The sequence below is a fragment of the Triplophysa dalaica genome, chromosome 19, assembly GCF_015846415.1.
Source record: "Triplophysa dalaica isolate WHDGS20190420 chromosome 19, ASM1584641v1, whole genome shotgun sequence".
Lineage (NCBI taxonomy): Eukaryota > Metazoa > Chordata > Actinopteri > Cypriniformes > Nemacheilidae > Triplophysa > Triplophysa dalaica.
In genome coordinates, this window is record NC_079560.1 from 11,564,475 (window position 1) to 11,579,109 (window position 14,635).

At 39.7% G+C, this 14,635-nt stretch overlaps 1 protein-coding gene across 2 annotated transcripts; it reads right to left on the bottom strand.

Moving 5' to 3' along the window:
- Positions 1-4,497: 4,497 nt before the first annotated feature.
- slc23a1 (solute carrier family 23 member 1) lies at positions 4,498-14,538 on the bottom strand. Of its 2 annotated transcripts, XM_056731074.1 has the most exons (15): positions 14,436-14,538; positions 13,957-14,036; positions 11,140-11,301; positions 10,894-11,051; positions 10,707-10,795; positions 10,116-10,183; positions 8,847-9,028; positions 8,644-8,764; positions 8,405-8,561; positions 8,096-8,243; positions 7,900-8,005; positions 7,499-7,628; positions 5,914-6,057; positions 5,339-5,434; positions 4,498-5,228 (listed from the first exon to the last, which is right to left on the bottom strand). In XM_056731074.1, exons 2-15 carry the CDS (start codon positions 13,987-13,989, stop codon positions 4,975-4,977), a joined length of 1,848 nt encoding a protein of 615 aa, XP_056587052.1. In that variant the 5' UTR covers positions 13,990-14,036; positions 14,436-14,538; the 3' UTR covers positions 4,498-4,974. The 2 variants fall into 2 exon arrangements, with proteins under 2 accessions (XP_056587052.1, XP_056587051.1); XM_056731073.1 differs by lacking the exon at positions 14,436-14,538 and having other exon boundaries at positions 13,957-14,077.
- Between the last annotated feature and the right edge of the window lie 97 nt (positions 14,539-14,635).

The window sequence follows — 14,635 nt, forward strand, 5'->3', positions numbered from 1 at the left end:
TCTACAGAGTGTCTTGTTGAAGGTGAGTTGCTGGATTGTACCACCTCTTTGGAAGCCATTACTTCAAAGTCCACAAAGACACCCATGGTTCAATGCATCAAAGACACCTTTCTATCAAACACAAGAAGAACTTGATACCAAGCTGCCTACTGTGAACTAACAGGTTACATCTCCATAATTGAAAAGACATTTATTAAAACCTGATGTAAAACCGCTGCTGTCACATACAGAATGAACAAATGTGGATTTGCAATCTGTAAATACAGACACCAGACAAATGCTGGATCCTTCTGAAGCGACTTATTTACCAGAAAAAGATTTGTCAAAAAACATAAAGGATTATTCCAGAGGCAGTGGGACTTTTTTTCACACTAACATTAGAATCGCTGAGCAGCACAACTATTCACAACACAGATTTACTTAAAACACTATTTAGATTTCGCCTGACAGAGAACAGCATAGCAATATAGGAAACAGGAGCATAGTGGCACACAGCCAAAAGAGGACCACGGGACACAACAGCAAAGACCCAGGGAGGGTCTGAGTGCATGCCTGGCTGAATCCCGATTTGACAGAGATGGGTATATTCGGGGTCATGTGGTAAATGAGGGGTATGGGGAGGGTAGTTGCAAAAAGGAGCAGGCTGAGCTGTCACTCAGGTCTAGAAATAGAAAGTGTCTGCAAGCTGCATCTCAACATTCACAACCAGCAAGCAGGAGTCATGAATCCCGCCACACTGTTATTCAGAGCGTATCCCCGCAACCAGGCACCAACCCCAGATACAGACCCTTGCTGATACTCAGAGTTTGGAAAAGCAGAGCAGGAACAGTGTCTGGCTGTCCAGATCACTCCCCTACAAACAGTTTAGCAGCTTGTGGCCATCCTGCCACATCACAGACAATAGCACAGGAACCAGCAGCATGGGAACAAAGCTTGCCGAGGCCAGTAGTAAGGTGGGAACTCTTGTAAACCTTGCGCAGGTAAGATCTTCCTGTTCTGAAGCTGAACACTTGCATGTTTTCAGTTCAACCTGTAGGCCGTCATATCAGCCCTCTGCCGACGCAAGTCACAACAATTGGACGGACGATGTTCTCTCTTTCAAAATGCAGATGGACTCAAAGACTCAAAACACATCTGCTTTCTCAGAATCCAGCATTGAGTGCATTGATGTTGCAGTGGAAACCACAGAAGAAATAAACCAAGGCTTAAAGACTGTTCCTAAAAGACAAATTCAGCTGAAGAGACGGGACATGTCTGAGTCACATGCCAGAGATAATGACAATGAAACCTGTCAGCTTCCACAGACACCTATGCACACCCGGGACATATTTCAGCGTCAACATAGCATGCCTGCAGCATTTCACCAGGAGTTACACATGGCTGATCAGACGTCAGTCCAGGCTGAAAGAAAGCAAAGGCTACAGAAATCATTTTCCCTGGATGAGACTTCAGGCAAAACCAAAATGGCTTCCTGCATGTTAACGAGTGTCCTATCAAAAAAGATGCAACATGAACAAAATCTACGCAGCATGGATTCAACTGATGCTTCCATCAACGTGAACAGTAAAACTGAGGATTATTGTTTGCATTTTTCTGGCAAGGATGCACATGCTGAAATGACCAAACCGAAACAAAGTGGATTTTTCCAGAATGCCTCTCTCAATGCTGAGTGCAGCTCCTTTCAACAGTATAACATTGTAAACTCCAAAATACAACCCAAACCATTCAGCAAACATAGCTTCAACCCCCTGTTAACTGGAATTGAAAGGTCTGAATTTCATGGCAGCAGCACTGAAATAACTGTCACTTCAGAGAATGAGAAAGAAGAGAAGGCAATCCCGAGAGAGGAGGCGACACAGCTTCCTAACCTGAGCCCCGGAGCAATGCTTTCTTGTGACTCAGCAAAAGGAAGAACGTGGAACTTGAGTGCAGCAACAAGTGTAGCCATCAGCCCAATCCCTCCTGTGAAAACCACACCTGAGGAATGCCACATGGGGCAGAGAATCCATAAACAACCCAATGTAACCCAGAACCTTACACATCTTCTGGACAAGCAGGAGATACAGGGCGGCAGTAAGGAAAGTACACTCCGACCTACAAATATTGTCTGTCTTATCTCTGATTTGGAGGCCAATACGGTTGATGCAGTTCCCCAGGATGATGAGGGTGGTATAAAGAAGGATCAGGAAAGTAACAGAGAGCAAGTCAAGCTTACAAGTGTGGGTGGGCAAGGCCAAAGAAAATTAAAAACCATGGCCCCTGTGCATGTAGTAAGAAATATGAGGAGCCTAGTGAAAAATACATACAACTTGCCCTTTAAAGGCCCAGCAGAATCAACCCATGGAGAAAGCAGAAGTGCTCCTCTTTTTAAGCCATACGCCCCCAATCAAAACAACAACAGGGATGAAGAAAAAGGTGAGGTATACAGACAAGATGAAAAGCCTGTGGTGCGGAAAGTAACTCCTCCCCTTTCACTGGACAAAATAAGAAATATGGCCTCTCATCACTCTATACCAAGAGGATGCTCAACCAAAGCAAACCCTCTTGTGGAATCAAAAGACAAAATTCATACCGTTGGATTTACAAAGGTCAGCCCAACCAAAGCAAACCACTGTGGAATGTCAAAGCCACCATGGACACAGAGTAGCCAATTTGGCTTTTGTAAAGGTGATGTTACTGGCAATGATACAAACTTGAAACCAACAAACAGGAAAGATCGTCCACAGCAAACCAAGGAAGAAAAGTCTTCGGAAGTACCTACAAAAGGAGAGTTGAACAAAGCAGGGCAGGAGACTGGTTCTGACAATGATCAACCGTCTAGGTTCCATAATGTCCCGGTAGCGCTGCCATATTATTCACCTACAGTGAGTGTTGAACAACAAGACCATGCCAAGATGATAAGTGATGACCATCAGACCCCATGCTTGCCTCCCAGGTCACAGAATTCAGTGGGGCCTCTGTCTGGTTGTGTCCTAACAGTCGCTTCAACACCTATGGTTCCGTCATGTTATTACAATGTCAATCCACTGGGTTACCAGACGATCTCTCCTCAAATCGGAGCTGTGCACAGCTACGTTCAAGGGCCTCTCTTGTTCCAAACACCTCTTTTTAACCAGCCGCCTGCATCAAACAGCCATTCCCCTCTACTGGGATCCCTCTCTGAGGATGGCAAAATGCTAGGCCAGCAATTCCCAACAGATGCCTCAACCAATCATGCAGAAAATAAAGAATCTATGCCTTCTCCAGAAAGCATACAAAACACAATCTTTGTTGCTCCTTATGGTGCCGAAGCCAGGCTTAGGGGTGCAGGTGTGTTGGGTCCAGAAGCAGGAGGAAGTATAGCGGCAGGACAACACCCTTGCCAACTGCTGCTGGACCCAGAAACCGGACACTGTTTTTATGTGGACATGACTCAGCTGCAGCAGCGCAAGATACTGTTCGATCCACAAACGTGCCAGTTTGTCGAGGTTCTTCTGCCACAGCAGACGCTAACCAGCGCCACCCTGTCCCCACCCTGTAGTATACCCTTTGCATCTATGCACATCCCACCCATGTACATCCCACACTACTTACCTTACGTGCAGACACATCCTCAGGTGTTTCAGCCACCAGCGCCATAAAACCTGGGACCTATGGACTGTAGAAGATAATAACTACTGCTCATGGATTATCCAGCGCCTCTTAGGTGCAGGATCAGAGCTGTTTATAAGCTAATGAATGAGTGAAACATGTTGACCATCTGCCATCCTCGCCCCAATGGATGAAAGCTAAAAGTGTATTTACTTACCACTGCATTCATCACTTTGTTTTTGCAAAGGCTACCTCTGGACTTGCAACAGGGTAAGGCCAACTACATGTGTTGAAATATGTTTAGATACATATGCCTTCACACATACAAGCTACATAAACAGAGCAGTGGCTGTAAAGAGAGAAAGGGATCAGATCACCTCTGGTATTGGCAACTGAGACTCACAGAGGGATCTGAGTGTCTTTGGCAGGTTTAGCATGCATGACAAAGGTCACAATTTTATTGTTGTGAATTTCAGTAAATATTTATCTGATCTAAACTGTGGCTTTGTTTCATATAAACTATGGCATATATACATGAAGTTAAGCAACTCCTGATAACACTGTTTCATGTACAAACAACTGGATAAAAACTGAATCTGCTAAATAAATGAGTATTATTAACCTCTTCTGGCGCCTGTTTATAAAAGGTCTCTGCAATACACAGAGCTGTTATCTGAGATTCAGACGGGATTATTAACTTTATATTTCTATATATATATAACTTTGTATGTACTACTATTGGCCCACAACAGATAAATCTAATAATGTTAAATCTATATAACTACTACAGTTATTGGGTAAAAATACAGTCATTTCCTTCAAATAAAAAAACACAAACCCTGTATTTCTTAAAACAGCATTGCTGTTTGTTGTAAATTTTTGAAGAATCTAATTTTCTTTGAAGATACCACAAAATATATGATCCAACATTTTTTAATACAAAGTAACGTAAGCACAGCTTTTTCAACACTGAACATCCCACATGATTATCTGTAATGTTCTCATGGCATACAAAGTACAATTATTTATAAACATTATCTGTTACGATAACATGTATATGTACATTATCACATGTGTATTCTAAACACATATGTTCACGATCTTCCTAAACTGAACCTTTCTAAAAACATTTGTTTAGTGCTAAACACTTGTGAATTTTGTACACTATCATTAACCGGACTGTAATTTTCACATTATTTCAATAAAATCTGAATTTGCTTCTTAAACTGTCCTTCAAATCGTAATAGAAATATAAGCGTCCATGCTTTAATGGAGGAGTCGTATTATATTATTAGATGCAGTACTGAACAAACTAACTGAAACAAATCTGGTGTTCAGCTGTAAAAAGGTTAATTTGCTCTTAACAAAGTATTCTACACAAAACCCAGTTAAATAACAATATGGCTACACTTTGGTGCAGATCGTCTCCTCTGGAACATCTGGAGGCACACCTTCATTGCTTGTCACGTTATTCTCTTTATGCCTGTGGCGTAATGCCTTATAGCCCTGGAAAGTGGGACAGATGGGCAGGTAGCGCAGACAGTTCAGCTTCCGGACCAGACCCATCCCCACTGGAAAGTCATACGTGTCTGATGTCAATTTATCTGCTACAGAATTCTCGGCTGCCCAATTGATCAGACCTCGCTCTTTTTTGGTGCCTAGACACAAAATATACATACAGTGATGGGAAACATAAGGTTAGCGATTTTTGTGTCGCTTTTGTGAGTTAGTATGTCGGAGTCATGGAGTCATTTTCACTGATGCATACCTGGGATTGTGTTATCCAGTGCAAACGCTATGAATCCCCCAACAAACATCTCTGTGGTCAGGAGAACTGTAATGATCTGGTCCAGCTCTGGCACACCTGTTCAAATCATTCAAAAAACGTGATTTCATTGCAATGGGGAAGTGCAGCAGCTTAAAACCATAAAATCTCTTGAGGAGAACTTAATGCATTTCCTATTGAAACTGAAAGATTGGCAGCTCATGAACGCTTCCATTTTCTTTAAAGGTCAATGGGCTTTAGCAACATGAACCCACTGGTTTGTAAGGAAGGATTTGTGGTCTGTTTATTCACTGCAAAATAAATGTTATCCATTTGTAAGAGTAATTATAGATGGCTCTTAAGTTTATGGGTATCAAATACAAAACCTGAAAACTCATTTATGGTAGTGTAAATAAATAACTAATAATACTACATGTATAGTATAATGCAATGTAAGTCGCTTTGGATAAAAGCGTCTGCCAAATGCATACATGTAATGTAAATGTAAATATTGAGCAAAGGAAAATAATTCAGGAAACACTTTCAGGCTACACAATGAGACACTGTCACATATTAACCTGTTTCGATGCTGCCCGGATGAGTCTCCAGATAGTTAGGCAGCATGAGGCCGGTAAACAAGGAGAAACCCAGCACAAAAAGATTTCTGGAAGAGTTCAGATCTACACTCTGGAGGTTTGACAATCCAACAGCTGTAATCATACCTGTTCATAAACCAATATATAAATAACAATGTAAGATACCCCCACACAATCCTGCCCACTACAAAGGCAAAATTCCATTATATAGACATCTATGATATCCACACTAATTTCTAAGGTTTAATACATCATCGAGCCTTTGATGCTGCGCGGGACGGATCTTTTCAGTCCCGCTCGCGCCAGCTACCGCGGGATTCTGTCCCGCTCTCACCCGCTCCCTGCGGAAATATGTTCTCGCGCTCATGCCCACAAAAGCCCGCAGTGTAACATTTAAACATGGTATGATATGCTTAAAGAAACAGAGAATAACCAGAAATGTCGTATAGTCCGGTATGTCGTGTCCACAAAGTGTTGCGTTATTTTGAATAAAAGTCGCGTTGGATGAAATTAAAGGAATAAATTGTCGGCTATTTTTTTTTCACTGATATAGCTCAGATTGAAAGCCTGTGTGGTTGTGTAAAAACCCATGCGAGGTTTTTCTTAAACTTTTAAAATGTTTAATTTTAAAGCACGATTTCCGTATTCAGGTAGCCTAATATAAATTCAGCAGCACCGTTCACATCCATCGGCCCAAAATCCTCATAAATGTGAATATGAAAAAAACTATAATGTTCTACAAAGAGTTATCCGTTGTTGTGTATTATCGCGTCTCCTTTGTGCATTTTAAGTAACATAAATCATACAAAGTATGTCTCTCTCTTTTTTGTCACATTAAATCCACTTGACACTTATGATTTACATGTCATTAATGCATGTCATTACATGACATATGTCACGAAAGTCGCCTTTCAAACTGTACACAATTTAAGTTACAGATTATTGCCCCCTGCATGCCTAGATTCACATGTGTCAAGCTCAACATTACAATATTGATATTTATATTATTATAAACATTTTGAGCATATTACAATGCAATTGTTTTGGATGTGTCACTCTAGTTTAGACATCACTCGACGTTTAAATTGATAGTTTACTAAAAAAATGTAATCTATCATCCTTTATTCAGCCTCATGTCAATTCATTCCATTATAAATCTGATGACCCCAGAGAAAGATATTTGGAAGAATGCTAGCAATTATCAATTATCATTGACTACCATAGTAGGTAAAATGAAATGGTAGTCAAAGGCGCCCCAGAACCTAAATTTGTTGTCCAAAATTCTTCAACAGAACAAAAATACTATACAATATATTTTTCCTACTATGGTAGTGGACGATTTCACAGAACTGCAAATTGCTATCTTTCTTACAAATGTCTTTCTTTGTGTTTAACAGAACAAATACATTTATACAGGTTTCAAACAACCTAAGGGTGAGTAAATGATGACAGGATTTTCATTTTTGAGTGAACTAACCCTTTAAGGGATTTTCACTGACACCTTGTGGCCGAAGCTAGAACAACATATGAACGCATAAGAAAAAACACAAAAGTTCTATAACCTTACCGAACAAAGTGCAGAACATCCCTCCGAGGACAGGGTCAGGGAAAGAGGCAAAAAGTGCGGTAAACTTCCCAATAGTTCCCAATATCAACATTATACCTGCCCCATACTGTATCACCCTTCTGCTGCCCACCTGAATGAGGAACCACCAGTTTTATATTAATACACACCACTGCTGTTCACACAACACAGAATATCACTAATATTTTATAAATATTATAATCTAAAGCATGAATAGTTATTCTGTATCTACCTCCTGTAACTCCTCCTACTGAGTCTCATCACATGTCACAAACAAATGTTTGCGAAAACATTTTCACGATACCCTCTATACAAAATGCTTTAAACAGCCTGTAAAGCAAACAATAAATTTATAAAGAGACAACGAGCTCCAACTCTCTCACCTTTGTGATGCCAAGCACCCCTATGTTTGGACTAGAGGACGTTGAGCCATTTCCTGTACCCATAAGTCCTGTGAAAATACAGCACATGCCCTCTGTAAAGATCCCTCTAGAAAAGAAAATGTTAGTAAAAAAATAACCAATAAGCCATAAATTTGCATTTACAAATAAGTAAAGGGTAGTTTTTACTTCTTATTACCTATTGATAGCATGCACAGGAGGAGGCGGAGCCCCAGAGAGGCGAGCACATGCGTAATAATCCCCAATAGACTCAATGATACCGGCTAGAGTTGCGCTGAACATCCCCAGCACTCCTGCCACTGTCACTGTGGGTAAACCCCACTGACCTGTGACACACACAACCATATAAAAACGTGAAAGACTAATAATCCACAGGCACAGATGCATCTAATCAAACCTCTAATCAGTTTTCTTAGAAAACTAAAAGCTTTAGATTAGATATTAGGCCGCTGTTATAAATCACAGGCATGTGTTGCAAGGTGCTTACAGGGATAGGGGAAACGAAACCATGGCGCCTGGGTCACGATATCACCCCGAGAGTCGGTGCGAGCTTTGTAGCCGTACTGAGTTGGGTCATTGGGCAGCACGTCTGTCAGGGTGAGAATATAGCATACCAACCACACCACCATGATGGCCATGATGATCTACATAGAGCAAAAGATATCAACTACAATAGACAACGTGAATTTTTAATAAATGTGTTGTGTGAATGTATGTTCAGCGTACTGGAAACATTTTGAAGATCTGCGCACGTGTCATGTGACAGCCTTTCTTTCTGGTATAGGTGGGCAAAGGACAAGCCCAGTTCCTCAGATACTGAGCAAACAAAACAATGAGGAAGATGCACCTGTAATAACAAAACACACACATCTTTAAAACCATTAAAATAAAAAAGATGAATTATGGGCATGAGACGCTCAAGGACTCACAGCAGAGAGAGACCCCAGTGGCTGCCCGCCCGGTCTCCTGCCGTCTGGAAGACTGACAGGCCGATAAGAGAGACGGTGGGGGTGACAGTCAGCGGTCCAATTGAGTTGAGAAGGATGCCAGGGATTCCAGTTAACCCTATGACCACCTCAACCAGACTAGACACAATGATAGCACCCTGAATCTGTATAGCATTGACACACGGGTCAGGATGTATTATTTGATGATGTTGATAGCTCTTTATTTTAAGTGTGCAGGGCATTGAAATGAAACAATCAAGTCTTTACCAATGGTTTTCACCATATTGATAGGTTAGATGTCAATATTTGGTGTTTTAAAAACACCTGTTGGTGTTTAATAATTTAGTGTCGGAACAAAAGATGCATTCTATCTAAAAGCGAATGCACCCAGACCTGCCTGAAACGCCTTGTGTAACGACATCCCCACAAATCTACGTCAGTTCGTGGTATGACTTGACTAAGACCGCCAGAATGTATACGCAAGTCAGTACTGTCAGTACATTTGCATTGGAACCTGTTCCAAATATGGTAAGAGGCGTTACATATCCGTCACATGCTTGCAGTATTTAACCAATCACTACGCACTGGTTAACTGGCCAGTCATAGTATACCTCGCTTTCAGAGCGACAAACAATCCACGCATTTCAGAGATGTGAGGCAAAGAGGAGATATAAACATGCACGGTATGTGGAAAACACAGCGTTTTTAACCTTAATTCGTGTATATACATATATGCATTACATCTTAAACAAACAATGATATTCGTTTTAGCCCCCTGTCATTTGACTCCTTTAATGTTTTTAAAGTTTTTTTCTTGTGTTTTTAAAGCATAGTTTTCTCTATTCTGGTCACAGAATTGTCACATCCAACGGTCGATATTCCCCATAAATGAGGAAGATTCAAATAAAATAGCTATTTTATATTCTATGAAGAGCTGTCCCTTCTCGTTTTGTTGTATTTTATTGCTACTGGTTTGTACATTTTAATTCAAAGAAATCCCACAAAGTATGTTGTCTCTCAAAAACATGCATTCTTTTTTTGTCACATCCATGACACATGAATTTCACCCTCTTTTCTAAAAGAAATTACGTGACAGACTGACTTCTTTGGATGTCTGGACTCTTTCATCAGGGGTATAGTCAAATATAAACAGATGGTTCAACAATATAATGGTAATAAATACATTCTCTGAGAGTTTATATGTCAAGTTTTGACTGAAAATGTCACATCCATAACGCTGGAAATGCCCACCTCTCTAATTCGTGGATGCCAAATATGGGATGTGTTGAGAGGAAGCGTCCAATTTCCGTAAATCTCCTCTGTAAACCCAAAACCAGTGTTAAGTATTAACTCAGACGCACAATGAGGAATGTAGCGTAGACAGATTTTCAATAGATTAGTTAGAGGGGGTATTTATAAGGGATGTGTGTAATTTCGAAACAGTTGATCTATATAAAAATAGACAAATATACTTTTTTTGGCCAATGTTGTGTATCTTTGTTTATTTACATTTATATTTTATAGTGTGGCCTAATGTTTGTATTGTTTTTTTAAATAAACATTTCCCTAAAAAAATCTCTTTCCAAACCTGTATTAAGACTTTTCTTTCTTAGAATATAAAATTATGTTTATGCATTTTGGCAGAGAGTTTTATCCAAAGCGACTTGAATTCAAACTATACATTTTATAAGTGTGTTTCTTGGGAATCAAACCCAAAACCTTTTGTGCTGCTAACAAATGCTTACCAGTCATGCTACATGAACAGGAAAATTCTGAATAAATCAAATGTAATGATGTTTCTCACACAAAAACATCCAGCGTGCATTGCTCAAAACAATCTACCTTCAGGGGGACATTTCCATCTGTCGAGCCTCAGTATTGCCTGAGCAGGGACAAGAAAGGCAAGAGCACTCGCTTGGAAAAGAGGCAACCTGAACATGATACATAACAAGCATTAACCCACAACAGCAGCGGCACATGATAACCTCTGACCACACGTTTCACATGAAGCACATATTGGATAACTCACCTGACACCAAATGTGGTCTGTATGAGAGTAGTGATGCCCACACAGGTGAACATGGTGCCCACCAATTGGCTAACGGTGTACTGGTCCCGCCCCACACACATTGCATCAGCCAATAGAAACGGTACAGCTATAGTTCCACTGAAGCATGTTAGGTAGTGCTGGAGACATAGAGGACGTTAGTACTGATTTGGAAGGGATGGGGGCTGGTAGATCAGACTAGATGGTCAAAAGAATGAAAATCTGTACCTGAAGTCCCAGCAGCATGCATAGATACCAAGGCGGTACATCTTCGATCTTGTAGATCATGTCAAACCCTGGCGGCTGATTCTGACTTCCATCAGGCTTGTTGTGCGTTTCAGCAGACGTCTCCTGTATCTCCGCATTCACAACCTCATCTGAAGATGGGAGCTAAAGTCAAATAAATGCAAGCATATATCAGTTATTCCATGTAAGGAGTGCATGTGTCTGTTCACAACATTAGTCTGATCAAATATATTTTAAATCTATTACAGTTTTCACTAAATATCATGTGTAACTGTTACATAAAACAAAGCTTAAAAATTCAATCTATTTTTTATCTCATAATGATTGAAAGTGTTAAGTTAGGCTGTAACTAAGCTGTCATGGCCGTTGGTTCTAGTTTGGTAACAAAAATTTTATTTGCAAGGGTCGGCATTTTTTTACGTGACAAGTTAAGTGTTAAACCTTTTTTAAAAGCAATAACGTAAATAAATAGATGGACATCATGACCTGGCATCAAGCAACTAGGTCCTGCAGACATAATGTTTCTGATAAATTCAGATCGAATATTATAACATTACTAACATTACTAATATTTAGAACAATAGACTTGACAAGGTCTTATACTATATAAATATGAAAAGTAATAACATGTATATCTGGCGTTCCATGGCATAGAACAGGGGTTCTCAAAGTTCATATTCAAAGGTCCGAATCTGAATTCTTGTCAACTTCAAAGGTCCGGTATAATTATTATTACAAAACTTGCTTTAAATAAACATTTAAAACAACTTTAAATACATTTAAAAACAAATCAACTCTATATGAAGAGTTTGTTTGGAAAATAAGATACCTCGGTTAAAATAAATAATTTAATCGTGTTTTTATTGTTAGTTATAGCTGTAGTTTATTTGATCACTTAATCAAAAGAACCCAACTGCAGTTTCATCAATATTAATTTGAATGCACAATAAAAACATTGTTTTTGAACACTATTAAAGTTATTATTTGCAAATCAACTCTTCATATGCTAATCATCAAAATCATGGCGTCATCTAGTCGTTCTTGCGTTTACTCTCTCCAGTGTTGCATTTTTATACAACAAAATGCAAAAAGCCGTTCTCGTTTAGCCTACATATTTTCTGCTTATGAAATAGTACTTCAATGTAACTTTTAGTAAATAATGCAGCACAAATGTCCGTCTGGGCAACAAACTATGCAAATATTTACAGACAAACTACATCCATTTTCATATGCCCAGACAGTCTGTAACAGTGGCAGAGTTTTGGAAACGCCGTTTTGTTCGGTCGGTTGAATGTGCTTCTGTTTTCTGCCGGTCGCTACACTGATAGACCAAGAAAAAGACGAGCTGAGTCGGCAAAGCAAAACCACGCGCTCGCGGGCTGTACCGGCAACATTGTATCCACGCGCTTTACATGAAAGAGTCAGTTAACACTACTAAAGCCGCCCGGCGCGCAGAACTCTCTCTGCCAAAACAATTCAAAAGAGGCGCGTCCAACAGCAATAAACGCTTTTTACGTGATCGGTTCCTAAACTGGTTTGTGCGCCTGTGTGTGTGTGTGTGTGTGTTTGTCTGCCTGCCTGCCTGCCTGCATGTGTGTTTGTTTGGAACTTGGCGGGTCCGGATCGAATTCCCTCCCTTAATTCCCCTCCCGGAGTCCGGACTTTGGGAAGGGCTGGCAGAGAAGAACCTTTTGGTTCCATAAAGAACCTTAACATTTGCAGAATAATAAAAGAAGAAGTAGATTAATTTTTCAGACTATCAAGAGTAGAGATGGTTCTTTTAAGTACCTTTGAATGAATGGTTCTTTGCGGAACCAACACTGGTTCTTCTATGCCATCGCTGTGAAGAACCTTTTAAGCACCTCTATTTTTAAGAGTGGAATGTGTTAAATATCTAAAATTTCTGAACGGCTACACCTTATATTAAGGTACACAAATTCGATATTAACTACTTTCTTATTTACATGCATATTGTTATATGTGTAATGTATATATTAATGCCCTTTTCTGTATTACCTTATTGTACATGCCATAATACCTACACCTAAAAACTACCTTATAAGCAGTAATTACGAGTTTATTGAGGCAAAAGTCATAGCTAATAGTTGGTTAATAGTGAGAACTGGTCCCTATTCTAAAGTGTGACACCACCTAGAATGTTTATATAGAATTGTTTATAATAGACTATGCTATGAATGGATTAAACAATGCTGATGTATACAGTTAATGAAATCATTATTAGATTGTCATTTATTTTGAGAACTTCTTTAACAAAGCCAACTTTTAAGCTTGAAAATTTTGAAATTTTAAGCTTTTGAAAACGAAGTTTTATCTCTCACATTTGGTTTCAATGTTTTATACCATTTAGCCATCATAATCTTTCCCAAAGAAGTATCTTTTTTATGATAAACAACAGCAATGTGACGTTCCATAATTAGACCACACAAAAGAGGCTGAAAACAGTTTGAAGAATTGTCAAGCATTAGCCAGCAGGTTTCTTAAAAAAAAACTGAATAAATCTTTGCATGCATTTCTGGATTTATACACATCTCACGTGTTCAGAAACCTCTGAAAATTTTAACTTTATCTGGTACATACAAACAACCGACAAGACACTAATAACAAAACCACTCAAATTAAAACATAGTGACATTTTCAGCAGAGTAAACAAAAGTGATGTTAATATGATATGTAACTAACATTTCTTCCCATGGAATCTCTGTGAGATAAACAACTACAATGTGGTCCATTTCAGTGTTTTGATTCAGATCAATGGCACCATACTTTCAGATATTTTACCTTGAGCTCCACTGCTGTTTCGAATTGATTCATTGGCCCTTGAAGGATGTGCGGGGCTCTACCATAGACTCGGGATCAGGCTGGACGCAGAACAATGGTTTTATGAAAGAGAGAGAGTGTCAGAGAGAGAGAGAGAGAGAGAGAGAGAGAGAGAGAGAGGGACAAGATTAGACAGGTTAATAATCTGCCCTTGGTTCTGGACTTTACTCCCCCCTTTCTGTGCTCATCAAAAGACAGTAGTTGTGTTCTGAGAACAGTACATGAAGCAATGTATCCACACGAAGCTGCTTCGCACGTGTAGCAAAATGCTTAAAAATCTAAACATGAGGTCAGGGCACAGACTTTAGAACAGTTATCTGGAAGAAATGAGGCCTTCGTGAGAAAGTGCTGATGAAGTAATAACTGCTTCTCCAACACTCGTGATTCTGTAAAGAGTGCCAAACATGATCTGCAATATTGTAACTTTTAAAGATAATAACCTCACAATCATCTGTAGGAGTTGAATCATCAGATGCTGTCATGTGGCCCTTGTCTCATACAAGGCAGATTATCGGAGAGGTACAGAATTTAGGTGAAAATGTCCCACTGTGCTGTTGGATCCACCCATATCTGAGCAATGAACACATGACTTCACAATGTCCACACCTAAATGGGACAGATGGTGTAATTACTACTGTGG

Excerpts from the sequence above, each read along its gene's own strand:
- slc23a1 (XM_056731074.1), bottom strand. The coding sequence starts at position 13,989 with ATGAATCAATTCGAAACAGCAGTGGAGCTCAAG. Across the intron at positions 8,244-8,404 it reads GTTTCGTTTCCCCTATCCCT|GTCAGTGGGGTTTACCCACA; the intron begins GTAAGCACCTTG and ends TGTGTGTCACAG. Across the intron at positions 7,629-7,899 it reads GGGTGCTTGGCATCACAAAG|GTGGGCAGCAGAAGGGTGAT; the intron begins GTGAGAGAGTTG and ends TTCCTCATTCAG.